The sequence below is a fragment of the Muntiacus reevesi genome, chromosome 9 (assembly GCF_963930625.1).
Source record: "Muntiacus reevesi chromosome 9, mMunRee1.1, whole genome shotgun sequence".
Classification (NCBI taxonomy): Eukaryota; Metazoa; Chordata; class Mammalia; order Artiodactyla; family Cervidae; genus Muntiacus; species Muntiacus reevesi.
The window spans coordinates 84,703,662-84,723,324 of record NC_089257.1 but is presented as its reverse complement, the minus strand read 5'-3'; the positions used below and the strand labels follow the sequence as shown (position 1 = coordinate 84,723,324).

Below are 19,663 nucleotides of genomic sequence, written 5' to 3'. Positions count from 1 at the left end.
TACATTGGGACATTCAAGTCTCCCTGGATTGTGAAAACACTGATATAAATTAAATTTAAAGTACTTCCTTTTTATAATCCTCTTTCAGGATCAGGTTTATATAATACTCTTTCTTTCAAATCACTTTCACAATTAGGAGAACGTGCAGGTCTTAGAAAGTAAGCTACAGAAAAGCAAAGAACTAATCTATTCAGTCTACTTAATAACACATAAAACGAAGCATAATAAAAAGCAGATATTTTTAAATGGCTTTTTTGAAACTAATATTCAAAGTTAGTTTCTACATTCCAACATATACTGAAATATGTTCCAAAACACACTTACTTCTATGTAACAATGATGGGTTTACCAAAAACCAAAACAACAACAAAGTGAGAGTCAGGAGTTTCATCACCAAATCGGGAAGAACCAGGCTGAACAAAGTTAAACCGGGTTTTTACTGCAGATCTCAGCCCTTTTGATACATTATCTTACACGGTGGGTCTCCACCAGAGCTGCAGTGATAAACGTGCTAATTCTCCAAAACCAACCGACCAAAGAACTCTTTACTTTGGGTGAAGGGGGCAAGGTAGAACTACCTCTCATATTTTAGGTTCAGGGTAGAAAGGGAAAGAATTAAATGGCATAAAGTTATAATCATTATGCTTTAGCATCTTTAGTTCTTTAATTCTTCTTCCAAAGCCAAAATGCAAGATAAAAGAAAAAAAAAATCATTCATTCAGTTTAGGAAGCTACCACTTTGGCCTAATTACTTGTTGCAGCAGTATAGGCAAAAGAAACAGAATTTCATATTATGCCAAAGTTACTTTTATAAAGTACCAAGTTTCTAAAAATGAAAACATGGCAAGTTTTAAAACATACCGGACAATAACACACTAGGGAAAGTTGACCTGAACAAAGAAACAATGGTTTTTTCAGGCCATCCATTTTAGATACCCATTAGAATAATAAGGTTAACCAATTAAATTACATTCAATATAGCTTAATAAATATTTACAAACCCTTACTATATTAGACACCAAAAAGAAACATTCTTCATCTCAAAGAGCTTAAAAAAATGAAATTTTCATTTAAAATGTCTGTATGGGGGATATATAATATTAATGTAAAAAGGTAGGAAAACATTCATATACCAGTAACAAAAAAACCACGGAGCATCAAAGCCTAATTCCAAATTAAGAATCTGCTGTTCTGGGGAACAGATGTTAGAAGCAAAGGAAAGGGGGTCAAAGTTTCCAACTTCAATGACTTAAAAGTTGATCATCAAAAACTAACCAAACAGAAAACAATCTTGTCACTGAATGAATAATGTAAAAAAAAGATTCTTTTGTAGATTTCACTGGGTAGTATACTTATACTTACCACAAACCAGATTTGGAATCAGATAAACCAGACTGAATATCCCTGGACCAATCATCAAATTGTTCTTGTTCATATAGTTTAAACTGGTCTAAGAGATCTTCAGCACTTCGATGGAAAGACCGAAACCCTGACAAGTCAGATAAAAGAGCTTCTGCAATCTTGATAGTATCATCCACCTTAAAAAGCCAAATTACAAGAATATTTATTACTTAAATTCTAAAAAAGTTAGCATAAAATCAGCACCCTTCTCTGGTCTGTGATACAGAAACTATTTTCCCATTTATCCACAAACAGTAAAATAGAAGATTTTCCAGTGAATTTAAGAATATCAACTGCTGCTGTGCTTCTGAATTACACCACCTCAGAAGAGCAAAACACAGAGGATAGCACATACAAGGCGTAACTTGAAGGGCGCGAGAAAGGAAATTTAGAGGAGACTCCAAGAACTCAACAATAGTCCCAAATATGTTACGTAGAACTTTAAGCCCTTTACTGAATGCTCTGGTTCAGAGTTCAAACAATAATTAGGCCAATTTGGATGCCTTTCCTCCACAACTATGCAAAGAACAATGCAGCATTTTGGAAAGCTGAATGACAAAATTAAGCAGAGTATTAGAGAAAAAAACATCAAAATATAAAATTGAATAAGTAGAATTCTCAAATTTGCTAGCCTTTATAATACTACTACTAATAACAATTTGCTTGCTCTTAATCATATAACCAACAAATATTTATTACATGAGTCGAATGCAAGATATTGTACCACACACTAATTAGTAAGCATATAAGATTCTTAGATCAACTTTGATAATATTAAAATAATAGTCCTTTAAATCTATAAATTGCTGCCACTACCTTAAGCAATACCTTATGGTATTTATGGTACTGCTTAAGGTAGTGGCAGCAATTTTCCTTTAACTTCCTTTCAACCTAGGATAATTTATTTATATAAACATACTTATAGATATATACTTTGCACCTACCAGGATCCTGTAAAAATACACTTCAAATAATTTAAAAATCCTTTGAAAATTATAGATTTTTTCATATTTTTCAGTTTTTGACAATTTTAATTATCACTTGAAATTAGATGGAAATGTTTTCTTAATGTTTTCACTATAGTGCTAGATTGCCTTTACATTAATTTAGCATATTTCACAATTCGTGTCCTTCAATTTTTATTTAAATGAATACCTTCAGTTCCAGCTGGCGAACCCAAACTATATTATTGACAACTTCGGAAAGGTTTTTGCCAGCAAGTGGTCCAGATGCATCACCAGGAATCCCACGACATCGATTTTCAAAATCTAATCGAAAATCTATAAACATTTAAATCATATAAATGATTACACATATTCAGCAAAGTTTTCCAAAATGCCTTCTATGTACCAAACACTATGCCAAATATTGTGTATAGAAAAACAGTAATAGTTGATCATCCTCAGGGACCTCACCATGTATCAAGTGAGAAAGGAAATAGCCAGCTAATTCTAAAAGCCTGTCATCTATTACAGAAACAATAAATTAATCTTCAACATACAGATGTCATAAAAATATCTTAAACAAAAATATCTTTTGTTATCTTACAACAAAAGAAAAGTAATCTACAAAAATAATTTTCAAGCAAACACTATAATCTCTAATAAACTTTTACCTTTAACTGAGTCCATAAGTCTTGCCAATAAAGTTTCTCTTTCTAGCACCAATTCTTTGCTTATGGTTGGACGCTTCACCAGCTCTTCATATTTCAGAAATGCTTGAAGCAGCTAATACAAAACAAAATAAGTATATGTTCATCCTAAATGAATCAACTAGGTAAAAACATGCATATCTCCTCAAATAGCTTAAGAGAAATATTAAAAATTAAATATTTCAATATTTTACCTGTTGTGGACTATCCTGGATTTCTGAAATATAGTTTTTCAATTTTCCTGCTATTTTTTGTTCCGCAGGTGCAATAATTTTTTCATACTGAGACACTGCAGCTTTCCATAAAGGCTAAACAATACAGTTAGACTTTATTATTTTTAAAATTTGCCTTTAAAAAGAACAACACAAACAGGAAATTATGCAGACAAACACATATATATACTCAACCTCAGTATATGGATTATATTGCACAGGATTCAGGCCAGCAAAAGGTTCAAATACTCGAGCCAGGCATATAATTTTCTCATCACTGGCAGGTGAAAAATAGAGAAGTTTCTCATGAATTGTTCTAACAGCCAAGACCTAAAACATAAAATATTAAAACAAGAAATTTACTCATATCAATAAATCAACACAAATAATCCAAAATCTAAAGTTATTAGGCAAGAATTTCTTTAACCTCGGTTTCTTGAAATGAAAAATAAAACTGAACCTATAAACTTGATAATTACTACTCATCAATACTCAAAGTGATGCTCAAAGACACACTGCACTATCAATCAGTGTGCTCAAATCTACTGAATACATATAAAATCTAAATATTTTAAAACTGGTTTTAATACTTATTTTAAGTAAAGTTTTAGTCTCTCCTCCTTACTATAGCAAACCTTCTGATTTTCATTAGTCTGTGTTAAATTTGCTCTTCTAATAATGAAACAATATATGCTAACAACTCCATTATATATAACTTACAAACAGTTGGAAAACATTTCATTTTGTATTTAAATTTTCTACCAACCATCAAAAGGTAATTAAAAGGCTAAGTAAAAATGGTATAATCTTTCATTTGTATTGAAAATATCAGCACAAATTTCACGATTTTTTTCTTGATAAAAACAAAAAGACTAATTTAACAATGCTGTCTACTGAGAAACCCTAAAAGCATTGTAAGTTAAATGTTTACTACTTTATCAACCAGACTGTTGTCACTAAACACTATTCTCCTCTAACAAGAACTAGGACCTTTGGAGAAATGACTAATTACACATACAAAACAGAAAATGTAGAAGATGGGTTGGTACATTTTGAGAGGTCTGAATGTAAAAAAGTTACCAACGAAATAATGGATTCATATCAAAATGACACAGACACAACTTAAAGGGGTATTCTTTGCACAGGTGGGACAATTTGAGTATAGTAATTATAACTACAATAATAAATACAACAGGTTGAAACTTATAAAAAAAATCATAGGTTCATAATGATATTATTTAAAAAATTATTGATTGCCTATGAAACTTACTATGATACTAACTTACTATGCATTGTTCTAAAAAGTGATAAAAAGAAAAAAGTAACTGTCTATATTGTCATTCCTATACACACTATATTTCAGGTACCTAAAAAACTGATGAAAAGTTCTTCCATCATCACTAATAAATGCAGAAAGAACAGAATTAAAACACCACCATCTTCCAACTTCTCACAATTAATCAATAAGAAAAAGTTGGTGAACAGCATTTTAACAAATTAAATCAGATTAATCATACATGAACCCACAGATCAAACTTAACTCATGAAACGCAGGAAAACCAGACCCTACTTGCCTCCTTTAATGTATGAGAACTGTATGCTACTACCTATGAAGCAACCTGGTTCAAGTAAACTAGCATTTAGCAACTAAAAATATTTCTGAGACAATCAGTGAACCTGTATACTGATTACATAAATAATGATATTAAGAAATTATTCTCATTCTGTTGGGTGTGATATTGATATTAGGATTAGCTTTTAAGACTAAAAGTACAAGATTTCGTGGATTGGCTTTAAAAATACTTCAGGAAACAAAAAAAAAAAAAAAATGGAAGCCAGGGAGGACAAAGATGAAACAAGAACTGAATAACGCCAGTGGCTGTTGAAACTGACCTTCATTATGCCATGTTACTTCTATGTATGCATGCAGTTTCTCTTAAGAGGCTAAAAACAGCAGCAGCAGGAATTCCCTGCCAGTCCAGGGGTCAGGAATTCAGCACTTTGACTGCCTGGACCTGAGTTCAGTCCCTGGTCCAGGAACTAAGATCCTCCAAGCCACACAGCACAGGCAGAAAAAATAAAATAAACTACCAAAACAACGACGACAACAAAAAAATCCCCAAAGAACAATGAATCCCTTAAGCACAAAGGGAAAAAGTCAGCTCTGCAATCTTCACCTGCCTCTTCAAGTTAAATATGTAAGTTCTATACTGAAACTCTAATTTACATAAATTAAGCAGCTATTTAAAATATTACCACTGAATACTCCCTAAAATACTGTCTCTGCTTGCAAATATTTCAATAGCCAAGAGAAAGTTGGAGAGCTTCCAAACATAGACAAGTGGGTTATCTTTTTTTAAAACAAAGAACAGCAAAATAGAAGTTCACGACTTAAAAACTGAATAACCACACAACAAAGAAAAAGAAAAGGAAGTTGAAACCAGACTTAGTGCCCACTGGGCATCTGATATTGTACCACACAACTGCATAAATCATCTCACATGAACGTGAGCTCTTATTCTCTCCCAAAAGTTTAAATAATTTCTATCAGATGTGTCGTTCTTAATGATTATAAAATGCATTCTCAAACAAGTGAGAACCTACTTCACACTTAAAAACAAAGATCCAAATGAAGATACCTCTTCAAGGCGTTTGCCAAGTTTGTCAAGTGTTTCAGGAAAATATTTTTCATTTTTCCATGGGTGAGGAACATAGCGCTGCCACACCTGACCTGTCAGATGACTACAGGCAGTCACCCACTGTTCACAAATTGAAATACCAGCTTTCATATTTTCCTTCACAAGATAATAAGGATCTTCCCAGAGGTTCAAAGTTCCCAACTTCTTCTGAACAAATCTTCCAAATGAACCACCTAATAAGGTGCAAAACAAACTTTTTAATGAACATGTCTTTTTAGCAAATAACTATGGAATACATGTTTATTAAATTAAAATGATATATAAATTAGCAAGTCAACAATCTATGAAATACCACATCCAGACCTTTAGACAAGCACTGTTAATAACAAATATTTTTTAAAAACACACATGCACACATGTATTTATATATTTGCATCTTTCATTATATCATGTATATCTTTGAAGCGTAGAAATATACATAGAATTTTGTAAAGGCCTCAGTCCCACAGTATGGATATGACATTACATAATCAGTTCTCAACTACTATGTTTCTACTCTCATTTTACAAACAATGCCGTAATAAATGTCCTTTTACGAACACCTTTATGCACTTGTCTAATAGGTCCTTAGGATAATAATGAGAAAAGTATATTCTAAGTCAAAAAGTATATTTTTTCATTGACAGATAATCCAATATACATTAAACGTTTCAGTTGGTTAAAAATAAAGTCTAAACTAATACATGCATTTTTTACATACATAAAAAAAACTATGTTAATTTGATTATCAAAGAATTTGACACTATGATTTAAATTAACCAACTATGTACAAATAACTACTTAAATAATCCTATATAATTTGCTCTAAGAGTTACTTTCAGCAACAATTACTCTATTAAGGAGCATTTCAGAGAAGGACTTAAAGGAAAAAATAGAAAATAAAATAAGGCAAGCTTCCAAAATTTTAAAAGTGTATTTCTTTACTGGTACCTATAATATCTAAGAGATGTAACATTCGTGATTCAGGATAATGATCATGCTCTGTTTGTCTCCACACATCATCTACAACATCCCGAGTTGTCTCCACCAAGTCAACCACTTCCAATAAGGACAGACCATCCAAGTTATAAAATTCCTAAAACCAAAATGCATTCATTTTTAAACATAATCGTATTTGCACCTGGGGCAATATAAACAAAATGTTGCCAGTTTTTCAAATGCTACGATTCTAATATCTGCCATTATTTTCTCCTCTTCTTCTATCAGATGCTATATAACTTCTTTATGCAAATACCCTATCTGATCCCTCACAAACATAAATTTCATAAAAGCTCCAAAAGAAAGAATAAGAATTGCATAAACCCTATAAATTTATTTTTACCCTTGGCCTAATTTCCTCTAAATTTGGATTCATTTCTTTTATTTATCCAATAGAGTGTTTATTTAACACTATACATACACTACCTTTTTCACTTCATTTATCCTTAATCATTCATTTCCTGGGTTGCACAATGTTACCGATAGTACAAATCTAGCACATGGTATATTATTATAAAATTTCATCACTACCACAAAAATAGTTTTAAACCACTTCAAACACTTCATTCAAATGACAATAATGAAATAATACTTAGAATTTAAAAATTACTATATTTATTTTGAAAAGAATAATTTTTGTAAAAAAATAAAATGATCACTTATTTAACCTCTCCATAGATATATTAAGGAATAATCAATCTAATAACATATCAAACTAAGACTTTTTATATTTCAGAGTCGTCCAAACTGCTAATGTGAAAAAAGTGAACAATTTTCCCAAAGAGCATATTACCTCCACATGGACAAACCTCTTAATATTGGGCTTCTCATTTTTTCCTATCTACCTGCATAAAAGTAATTATACTTTTGAGAAAAATATTTTCTAATTATTAGAATTTAACTTTTTCAGAAGTTTGGACTTCTAAGTTGTACTCATTTTAAATACATATCTTAAGTAAACTCTGCTACATCTGAAGAATATATTTTGTCCAGAGCCATCAAATAATGATTTTAAAACAGAGACAAAGCTAATAAAAATTGAATGCTACAGTATTTCTATCAAAACCTGATATATAACTATGTATGAATCACGTACTCTTGCAATTGTTTCAAATAATTCTTTAAAACAACTGGCTCTTTCTTTGGTAATCTGTTTACTTCCACGATGAGCTTGTTCTATCCAAAACTGGAACTCATCACTTGGTGTAAGAATACCTGAAAAGTGAAATGGAAAAATAAGAAATATCAACTATTATCAAGGTCATCATTTTGAAATGTAAAGAAATAATGAAATACTATATTTTGTGTACCAGAACTAATATATTATTATAAGTCAATTATAACTTCAAAATCTCACAAACAAATAAACTAATAGAAAAAAAGATTAGACTGTTGGTTACCAGAGGTGGGGAATGAGGAGAGGAGGAAGTGGATGCAGCTGCTCAAAAGGTACAAACTACTAGCTATAAAATTAAATGAGTATTGAAGATATAATGTACAACATTATAAATGGAAATAGCGCTGTTTATGTTATACATAAAAGTTCTAAGGAGAACATATCCTAAGGTTTCTTATCACAAGGGAAACTTTTAGTTTAACTTTATATCTATGACATAATGGATGTTCACTAAACTTACTGTGACAACCATTTCATGCTGCATGCAAGTCAAATTATTGTATTGTGTACCCGAAACTTACATAATGCTACATGTCAATTATCTCAATAGGAAACCATCTCAAAAACTAGGAAAAAGAAGGAAACAATTAAAAATGAAAAGCCAGAAAGTAACTGGTTTCATTTGCTGATTTTGCACATTTCTGTATTATTCACAAAGTAAAGAAAATGAATTTTACAATTTCTATGAACAAAAACGAACAACAAAACAACCCCTAAGCAATTAACAAAAGGGCAATCAGTACACACTTATCAGTAAGTACTTTAAAATGCCTGAATGGATATAAAAACAAACCCATATATATGTTGCCTCCTGGAAACTTGCTTTGGATCTAAAGTCACACTGAGACTGAAAGGGGATGGGAAAAGGTATTCAAAGAAAATAGAAATCAAGAAAGCAATACTTATGTCAAATGAAAAAAATAAAGACTGGCACCAATGATAAAGAAGAACATTACATAATGATTAGTGACCAATCCAAGGAGATATAACACAATGTAAGTATATATCCAACCAACATAGGAACGTCTAATACATAAAACAAATATTAATAGACATAAAGGGAAAACCTGACAATAATAAATTCATAGTAGGGAACTTTAACCTCCCACTTACATCAATGGACATATTATTCAGACAGAAAATGAATAAGGAAACAATGGCCTTAAACAACACATTAGACCAAATAAACTTATAGATATATACATATGGGGCATTATACCCACAAGCAGCAAAATATACACTTATTTCAAATATATACGGTACATTCTCTGGGACAAATCCCATGCTAGGCCACAGAAACAAGACTCAGCAAATTTTAAAACTTGAAATCAGATCAAGCATCTTTTCTAACTATAATGCTCTGAGACAAGTAACCAACTAGCAGGAAAAAAATTGCAAAAAAAATCACAAACAAGTAGAGGCTAAACAACATGCTACAAACAAACAATGGATCATAGAAGAAAATTTTTAAAAATACCTGAAGAAAAATGAAAATAAAAACACAACAATCTAAAATCTACATAATGCAGCAAAAGCAGTACTAAGAGGGAAGTTTATAGTGATACAGCCTATTCCACAAAACAAGAAAAATCTCCGACAACCTAACTTTATACCATAAGTAACTAGAAAAAAAGAATAAATAAAACCAAAAGTTAGCAGAAGGAAAGAAGTCATAAAGATCAGAGCAGAAATAAATGAAACAAAACTAAAAAGGATTAGAAAGATCAATGAAACTAAGAGCTGGTTCTTTAAAAAAAATAAACATCATTGATAAACTTTGCCACATTCATCAAGAAAAAAGGAAAGAGGGCCAAAATCAATAAAATCAGAAACGTAAAAGGAACTAACACCACAAAAATTGAAAGAGTCATCAGATATTATTAAGAACAATTATACACCAATAAAATGGACAACCTAGAAGAAAAGAACAAATTCCTAGAAATGTATAGTTTCCCAAGACTGAATCAGGAAGAAATAGAAAAATATGAGAACAACTACTAGTAATGAAACTGAATCAGTAAAAAAACAGCTCCCAATTACTGTAGCCCAGGACTACACGGCTTCACACATCACATGAGTTTGGTGAAATCTACCAAATAGGCAGAGAAAAGTTAACACCTATCATTCTCAAATTATCCCAAAAAACTACAGAGGAAGGCATCCTTCCATACTCATTTTCCAGGGCCAGCATCTCCCCAAAATCAAAACCAGACAAAGAATCAAAAGAAAAGGAAAATTAAAGGTCAGTATCACAATAAATATAGGTGCAAAATTCCTCAACAAAATATGAGCATATCAAACTCAACAATACTTTAAAAGGACCATACAGCAGTCAAGTAGGATTTATCCTAGAGATGTAGATGATTCAATATCCAAAAATCAATCAATGTGATACCACATTAACAAATTGAAGAATAAAAATCACAAGCTCACCTCAATAAATACAGAAAAACTTTTGACAAAAGTAAGCATCCACTTATGATTTAAAACTCTCAACAACAAAGTGGGGTATAGAGGGAACATAATCAAGGACATATGTGATAAGCCCACAGCTAACATCATACTCAAAGGTGAAAAGCTGAAAGCATCTCCTCAAATACCAGAAACAAGACAAGGATAGCCACTCTTATCCACTTTTATTCAACATAGTATTGGAAGTCCTAGCTACAGCAATCAGACAAGAAAAAGAGATAAAAGGAATCCAAATTGGAAAGGAAGAAGCACAACTGTCACTGTTTGCAGATGATACTATACATAGGAAATCTTCACAATGCCACAAAAAAGAAGTGGATTTCATCAATGAATCTGGTAAAACTGTAAGATACAAAATTAATACAGAAATCCATTGTATTCTTATACACTAACTACCAGAAAGAAAAATTAAGAAAACAATCTCATTTATAATCACACCAAAAAAGAACAAAATACCTAGGAATAAACCTACCTTAAAAGCCTATATTTCAGAATAGCATAAGACACTGATTAAAAAATTGAACAGAAACGGAAAGAAATACCATGTTCATGGATTAGAAGAATTAATATTGCTATAATGAGCATACTATCCAAGGCAATCTACAGATTCAATTCAATCTGTATCAAAATACCAATGGCATTTTTCACAGAACTAGAAAAAGAGATCCTAAAGACTGTCTAGAAATACAAAAGACCCCAAATAACTAAAACAATCTTGAGAAAGAAGAACAAAGCTGTAGTTATCATGCTCCCTGATTTCAAATGATACTGCAAAGCTACAGTCATCAAAAACAGTATGATACTGACACAAATACAGATACATAGACCAATGGAAAGAACAGCAACCCCAGCAATGAACTCACACTTATGACAATTAATAGATGACAAAAGAGGAAAGAGTATACAATGAGGAAAAGATAGTCTCTTTGATAAAAGATGTTGGAAAAACTGCAGCTACATGCAAAAGAATTAACTGGACTTTTCTCCACCATCATATACAAATATAAGTTCAAAATGCATTAGAGACTTAAATGTATAAGACCTGAAACCATAACTTCTAGAAGAAAACAGAGTACATTCTTTGTCACTGTTCTTAGTACTATTTGCTTAGATCTGTGCTCTCAGGCACCGTAAACAGAAGCAAAAATAAACATATAGAACTACATAAAACTAAAAAGCTTTTATACGGCAAAGGAAACTATCAACAAAATGGAAAGGCCACCTACAAAATGGGAGAAGATATTTGCAAATTATGTTTCTTATAAGGGGCTGAAAGTGAAAAGTGAAAGTGTTAGTCGCTCAGTTGTGTCCAACTCTTAGTAACACCATGGACTGTAGCCTGGCAGCCTCCTCCATGGAATTCTCCAGGCAAGAATACTGGAGTGGGTAGCCATTCCCTTCTCCAAAGGATCTTCCTGACCCAGAGACTGAACCCAGGTCTCCTACACTGCAGGCAGATTCTTTATAATCTGAGCCACCAGGGAAGCCCAATAAGGTGGGGAAGGGGGATTAATATTCATAATATACAAAGAATTCATATAACTCTATATCAAAAAATAACATTGCTTTGTTATTAAAATTTTTTTTTAATAGGCAGAGGATCTGAATAAACATTTTTCCAAAGAAAAGAAACAGATGGCCAACAGGCACATGAAAAATGGAAGGGAAAGTAGAGCAGTCATTATGGAAAACAGCATGGAGATTGTTCAAAAAATTAAAACTAGAACTACCATAAGATCCAGCAATTACACTTCTGGGCATTTATATGAAAAAAACAAAAACACTAACTAAAAAAGATATATGTTCTCCTATGTTCACTGCAGCATTATTTACAATAGCCAAGATACAGAAGCAACCTACATCCCCATAAACAGATGAACAGAAAAAGAAAATGTAGTACATATATACAATGGAATATTACTTAGTCATAAAAAAGAACAAAATCTTGCCGTTTGTGATAACATGTATATGCCTAGATGGCATTATGCTAAGTCAGGCAGGCAGTGGAAGACAAATACGGAATAATCTCGCTTATGTGTGGAATCCAAGAAACAAAACAAATGAACATTAAAAGAAAAGCAGAGTTATAAAGAGTTGGCGCCACCAGCTCATGGCCAGAGTGAGGCACAATCTATAGGGCCACCATGTGCTTACCAGTGCCCACCCGCCATGCCTGGATTCAACTGCAAGTTCCTGGAGAAACCCAAGCTTTGTAACCGTCAGTTACAAAACAAATGAGTCACTGGTATCAAATGTACCCTGTAGGGAATACAGTTAAGAAATATGGACTATCTTTCCATGGTGACATATTATAACCAGACTCATCATAGTGATCATCACAGTGAATTGAATGAAGATGGTTAAAAGGTACAACTTTCAAAAGATAAATTAGTAGGGATGCAACGTTGTTTTGTTTTGTTCAGTCATTTAGTCATGTCTGACTGTTTGCAAACCCTTGGACTATAGTCCTCAGGCTCCTCTGTCCATGAGGTTCTCCTAGCAAGAATACGGAAGTGGGTTGCTATTCCATTCTCTAAGATATGTTCCCAGACCAGGGATAGAACCCATGTCTCCTGCACTGGCAGGCAGATTCTATACCAATGAGCCACCAAGGAAGATACAACATGATAAATATTAATTAGCACTGATATGTTATACATGAAAGAGTTAAGATAGCAAGTAAATCCTAAGAGTTCTCATAACAAGAAAAAGATTTTTTCCTATTCCTTTAATTTTGTATCCATATGAGGTGATGGATATTCATTAAACTTATGTGATAATCATTGTTTGAAGTATTTAAGTTAAATTGTTATACTATACACCTTAAACTTATACACTGTTGTATGTCAATCATATCTCAATAAAACTGGAAGAAAAAAATAAGCAAATTAAAACAGTTTTCTTTCAAATTTGCATTTAAGTTTCCTAATGAAATGGACAATCTCTAGTTGCTTAATCACATGCCGGAAATAAATTCACTAATCTTTCTGGTTGTATGAGATTCAGAAATGATTTAAAAAGGATTTATCTTACTATTCAAGCAAACTATAAAGCTAGATCTACTATTTTTTTTTAATCTACTATTTTAAACCAATGATTTCTGTATGTCATGAGTTTCATCTTAATTGTTCTTAGGAAATAATTTATCTATGACCACAAAATTATAATCAGCTTCAGAAAAAAATACATTTTAAAATAACAGTCACTGGCTTATCTTTGCAAATATACAATTAGTATCAATCCTCATTACTCACAGATTATGGATTTATGAAGTCACCTACTCATTAACATTTATACGTATCCAAAGTCAACACTCTCCGAGCACTCATGGTCATTTGCAGATACAGAGCTGTGAGAAATTTTAGTTGCCCAACACATACCGTTCCCAGCTAAGGTTGAACAAAGCAACACTGCTTGTCTTTTTTCTATCTCCTACTGTGAATAAATGTCTTTTTCGTAGTCTAAGTAGCATCATAGTTTCACATTTTGTGCTTTTTGTTGGTGATTTTGCTATTTAATTGACCCCAACACAGTTAAGAAGTGCTGTCTCCTATTCCTAGCACTAGAACACTGTGATGTGCCTTAAAGAGAACATACTTCTATTAGATAAGCTTCATATAAGCATGAGTTACAGTGCCGTTGCCCATGAGCTCAGTGATAATTCATCAACAATGTATATCAAATAATGTGTCTAAAAAAACACACCTAACATAAGGTTATATGTTGAATAGCTGGTGAAAATGTTATGCCCAGAGGCTCACAGGATCCTAGGCACAATGTTTCAGTATCTGCTAATTCAGTGCTCACAGCGACTTAATAAAACAGAACTACTGAAAACAATGAGAATCAACTATATTACTTCCATAAACTGCACCTTAAAAAAGATTACACTTCCCCCTTCTCCAAATCCATACATAAATCTATACATTTAAAATCAGCTCAAGCTCAGAGAGGATCCAAAGGTGCAAAGAAATATTTGAAAAGTATATTAATTTACTATGTAGTAATAAGGCAATGGTTTTGACTTTCTTTGATAAAATTATGGCTAAATACCTCGTGTGTCATCTTCCTTAAATTTCAGTTTTGATAAGTTAGTATCTGATCTTCGTAGAACTATACCCAAACCAGCTTCTAGTTCGCTCAAAAGGTTCTGAAGTTTGGGATCAAAGTTTCTGCTCCATTCCTGATCCTAAATAAAATCAGACAAGAGCACATGATAATCAATATCTTGACAAACAAGCTTCCTCAAACCTTGTCAAAAACTAAGTCCAAATATACCTGTTTCACATAAAGCCTGGCACTACCTCCATCTCTTAAGAGAAGGATAAAAGTCCTTTCAACAGTTAAAACTTTATAAAGGTCATTTACTATCACAATTTAAGGATGGATGTAGGTTGCATTTTACATCTTTTTCCAATTTCTCTATTTGTCAACAAAGCTTACATTATATTTTTTTAATTAAAAATAAAAAATATTTTAATTTATAAACTAAAATACTAATATTACCCATAAACAAAATAATAAATATTTATATTTGTGTGTATGAAAGCATTTATCCAAAGACTTAGGCTAAAATCAACAATCATACAAGCTACTTTAATTTACTCACCTTTAATAACATTGGTGCAAATACTTGCCGGACAGCGTGGTAAAGGGAATTAATAGGTGATTCTAACATAGACGAAACAAGAATATTATTGTGTAGATTTTGATCAGTAATTACTTCGGGTCGCAGCTTGAAAAACACCAGCACTTTATCTTTTGTGTCAGCAAAATCAATCTAAAGTGATAAACAAATGATTTGTAATGTTATTTTCATAAAGTTAATATGTGAATATATTACCCTAAAATGTTGTATCTATAATTTTACCCCTTGGTAAAAGTATACTTTAGAAATAATTATAGTATATCACAACTAATCTGTCTTTGCTCCGTAAGAAAATCTGGGTTTGAAAATTGTATCCCCACTTACAGGTGATTGTATCATAAAGCTACTTTGATAATTGATGTGACTATAAACAAAAGCACCACATAAATATTGTTGACATACATGCTAACTACTCCACTCCAGCCAGATTCATTAAAACTACAAATCAAAGCTGTGTGTCCCAGGTACATACTGGTGAGTAGTATAATTTTACACCCTACTCCAGAGACTCTGTAACAAGGATATATACTACCCTCGTGCGTGCATGCCAAGTCACTTCAGCCATGTCCAACTCTTTGGGACCCTATGAACTGCAACACGCCAGGCTCTTCTATCCATGGAATTCTCCAGGCAATAACACTGGAGTGGGTTGGCATGCCCTCCTCCAGGACATCTTCCTGGCCCAGGGATCAAATCCGCATCTCTCACGTCTCCTGCACTGGCAGGCAGGTTCTTTACCACTAATGCAACCTGGGAAGTCCAATTACCCTCTTACCCAAAGCTAAGTTCTATATAAACAGACAACCTAAACCAAAAAAAAACAAGTTGTCTATCTCCTAAAATCATCTTTACCGGAATCAATGATTTTTGCGTAAAGTATTTGAGCATCAAACTCTCTTACTAAATTGTCATAAACCTAGATTATTTAAAATTAGAACTGTCTGAGCTAAATGAATTCACTAACCCAACCATGCTTAAAATAGGCCAGTTCATAGCAACTAGTTCACTAGCTGTAAAGTATACTGCCCAAAAGAAGTTTTTGCATTATACACATATTCACAAAATTGTTCTCACTTCTTTTTCCAGGAAGAGAAGCCTATACCATAAAAAAAAACTTTCAAACAAGTTCACTGCTGTGCCTGAAGAAACACACTAAAGATGAGTGAGCTTTTGTGCTACTTTTATCCTAACCATTGTATCGGTTTAGCTACTAGGAAGGAACTGTCATTTCCTTGGTGTTACTGCTTTTCTCAAACTCTCATTTTCACACATTAGAGTTCTATGCTAGTACTACCATTTTATTCCCATTACAAGCAAGTGAGAACTGCAGACTGCAGGTAAGTAGTTTGAAAAATTCATTCCTTAGTAATTAAACAGACCATACACTTGTACTTTTCTACTCCCACCTATCTGAAGAAAGAATATTCATAAAATACATATTTTAATATCATACTTTGAAAACAGTAACCATAGTCACTGGCCAAGGTGCTGCGGGGCATCAGGACGGTGAGCTTTGCCTTAACCCAAGTCAGAGTTAAAGGAAAGGGTAAGGTGGTTACAGCTGCTCACCCATCCCTGAGTCAAGAATGAGCGCTCCCCGCCTAATCCTCCAGTTTCCCTACCATCAGCAACTGCTATTGACTCTTAACTGACTATAATCTGATAATTACTAAGGTATAAAGTGGGCTTTCTAAGTGGGGCTAGTGTTAAAGAGCCTGACTGCTAATGCAAGAGAAGTAAGAGATGTGATCGATCCCTGGGTCAGGAAGGTCCCCTGGAGAAGGAAATGGCAACCCACTGCAGTATTCTTGCCTGGAGAATCCCATGGACAGAGGAGCCTGGCGGGCTACCGTCCATAGTGTCGATGGACAGGACTGAAGCAATTAGCATGCATGCAAGGTGTAATTTGTTCTTTCCTGAGGTTGCAAAATGTCTCTATCACCTCCTGGGATCCATCAGGGATCAGCATACCTCAACCTTCTACCTGTTTTGTACAGTTCACAAGCTCAAAATTATTCTACATTTTTGGAAAAATCAAAAGAAAAATATTTCATGATATGAAATTCAAGCATCAGTGTCCATAAATGAAGCTGAATGCAGTCACATGCAGTCATTCACATTATGTCTATGGTTGCTTTCTCATGGCAATGGCCAAATTGTGACAGAGACCTTACAATCTGCCCAAGCCCAAAATATTTGTTATCTGGCCCATTATAGAAAAAAAATTTGCCAACTTCTATCCTACAGCATAAACCAGATCACACCTCTCTTGCTTAAGTCTACTAACAACTTGGTATTTCAACCTAAATGGTGTACAAGGTCCGAAATACTCAGTCCGTATTTTAAACATCCACCGTTTGGTTATTCGTTAAACTTCGGCAATGATCATGTAATTTTTTTTCCCAGCCCCCTGGGAAACCAAGACGAGATCCAGCTCAAGGCTTGGAACTTACCATTTCTTCTTAGAAAACGCCTTCCCTAAACCTGTGTGCTGTGCTTGGCGGCTCAGTCCTGTCCAAACCTTTGCAACCCCATGGACTACAGCCCTCGAGGCTCCTCTGTCCATGGGATTCTCCAGGCAAGGATACCAGAGTGGGTTGCCATGCCCTCCTCCAGGGGATCTTCCCAACCCAGGGATTGAACCCAGGTCTCCAGCATTGGGGGCGGCTTCTTTATCCTCTGAGCCACCAGGGAAGCTCCTCCCTAAATCTGCCTACAACTAATTCACCATTCAAATCTCATTTCTAAGGGCTCCAACCCAAACAGGCATTCCCTCCTTCCCTATTTTAATGCAGTTCCTCACCCCGCCCCAATCACTACTTTAACATTACTCTGTTTTTACTGGCAGCACTTATCAATACCCAAAATTATGTTACATTACCTATCTGTGTGGATGAAGTGAAGTGAAGTGAAAGTCGCTCAGTCGTGTCTGACTCTTTGCGACCCCATGGACCCATCCATGGAATTCTCCAGGCCAGAATACTGGAGTGGGTAGCCTTTCCCTTCTCCAGGGGATCTCCCCAACCCAGGGATCGAACCCAGGTCTCTCACATTGCAGGTGGATTCTTTACCAGCTGAGCCACAAGGGAAGCTCCATCGGTGTGGGTGTGTTTAACCTATTTTGTCCATTCAAATGTTCCTCCTTGAAGATAAACTGACATACTCATGCCTTTATCCCTAGCACCCAGGACAATGCCAGACCATAGTGGGTGAATTAATATTTATTAATTTGTTAAATCATGCTGACTCTCAGACATCTAAAGTACAATTTAAGATATAAGAAAACATTTTCAAATATGACTAAGTAACTGTAGTGTGATGTATGACTGTATATAAAATACACTGTTGGGCTCTACTAGCTTAAGCATTAAAGTAAAAGTTATAGATTCAATTTTCATTACCCAACCCAAGATATATTTTTACAAATCCAAACCCCTCATCTTGTTTTCCCATTACACTCTATCTAAACTTTCAGATCCTAAAGAAAATCAGAAGTACAGAACAGACTTTTGAACTCTGTGGGAGAAGGTGAGGGTGGGATGTTTCGAAAGAACAGCATGTATATTATCTGTGGTGAAACAGACCACCAGCCCAGGTGGGATGCATGAGTCAAGTGCTCGGGCCTGGTGGGCTGGGAAGACCCAGAGGAATCGGGCGGAGAGGGAGGTGGGACGGGGGACCGGGATGGGGAATACGTGTAACTCTATGGCTGATTCATATCAATGTATGACAAAACCCACTGAAAAATAAAAAATAAAGAAAATCAGGCCTGAATATTCATTGGAAGGACTGATGCTGAAGCTGAAACTCCAAAACTTTGGCCACCTGAGAAGAACTGACTCACTGGAAAAGACCCTGATGCTGGGAAAGACTGAGGGCAGGAGGAGAAGGGAACAACAGAGGATGAGTTGGCATCACATCTAACAGAGGTTAGATGGCATCACCTACTGGATGGACATGAGTTTGAGCAGGCTCCAGGAGCTGGGGGTAGACAAGCAAGCCTGGCGTGCTTCAGTCCATGGAGTCACAAATAGACAACACTGAGTGGCTGAAATGAATTGAAACTTTTCAGAGGCATTTACAGCAGTTGCTTGATTTTATCATTTGTTGAGTATATGTCATTCTAGGTCATCCAGAGTGAGGCTCCAGAAGGCAGAAGCAGGGGGTCCTATTTTAACTTATATAATACTAACCTATCAGAGCAGGCCTCCTGGTGGCTCAGACAGTAAAGAATCTGCCTACAATGCTCGGGTTTGATCCCTGGGTTGGGAAGATCCCCTGGAGAAGGGAATGGCAGCCCATTCCAGTATTCTTGCCTGGAAAATTCCATGCACAGAGAAGTTTGGCAGACTGCAGCTGTCAACTATGACTATCCATGCTTTTTACATCTTTGTAAACTTACTAAACCAAGGAAAGTGCCTTATA

General features: G+C 34.3%; 1 protein-coding gene across 1 annotated transcript in view; it reads right to left on the bottom strand.

Annotated features, from left to right (window-relative positions):
* DYNC2H1 (dynein cytoplasmic 2 heavy chain 1) overlaps positions 1 to 19,663 on the bottom strand; it is a 396,980-nt gene that overhangs the window by 376,158 nt on the left and 1,159 nt on the right. The window contains exons 2-11 of the mRNA XM_065944250.1: positions 15,200 to 15,370; positions 14,644 to 14,779; positions 8,038 to 8,156; positions 6,894 to 7,038; positions 5,904 to 6,136; positions 3,460 to 3,594; positions 3,247 to 3,360; positions 3,017 to 3,128; positions 2,557 to 2,681; positions 1,363 to 1,538 (exon numbers count right to left, since the gene is read on the bottom strand). Coding sequence (XP_065800322.1) covers positions 1,363 to 1,538; positions 2,557 to 2,681; positions 3,017 to 3,128; positions 3,247 to 3,360; positions 3,460 to 3,594; positions 5,904 to 6,136; positions 6,894 to 7,038; positions 8,038 to 8,156; positions 14,644 to 14,779; positions 15,200 to 15,370 — 1,466 coding nt within the window. The remainder of the gene's footprint in view (positions 1 to 1,362; positions 1,539 to 2,556; positions 2,682 to 3,016; positions 3,129 to 3,246; positions 3,361 to 3,459; positions 3,595 to 5,903; positions 6,137 to 6,893; positions 7,039 to 8,037; positions 8,157 to 14,643; positions 14,780 to 15,199; positions 15,371 to 19,663) is intronic.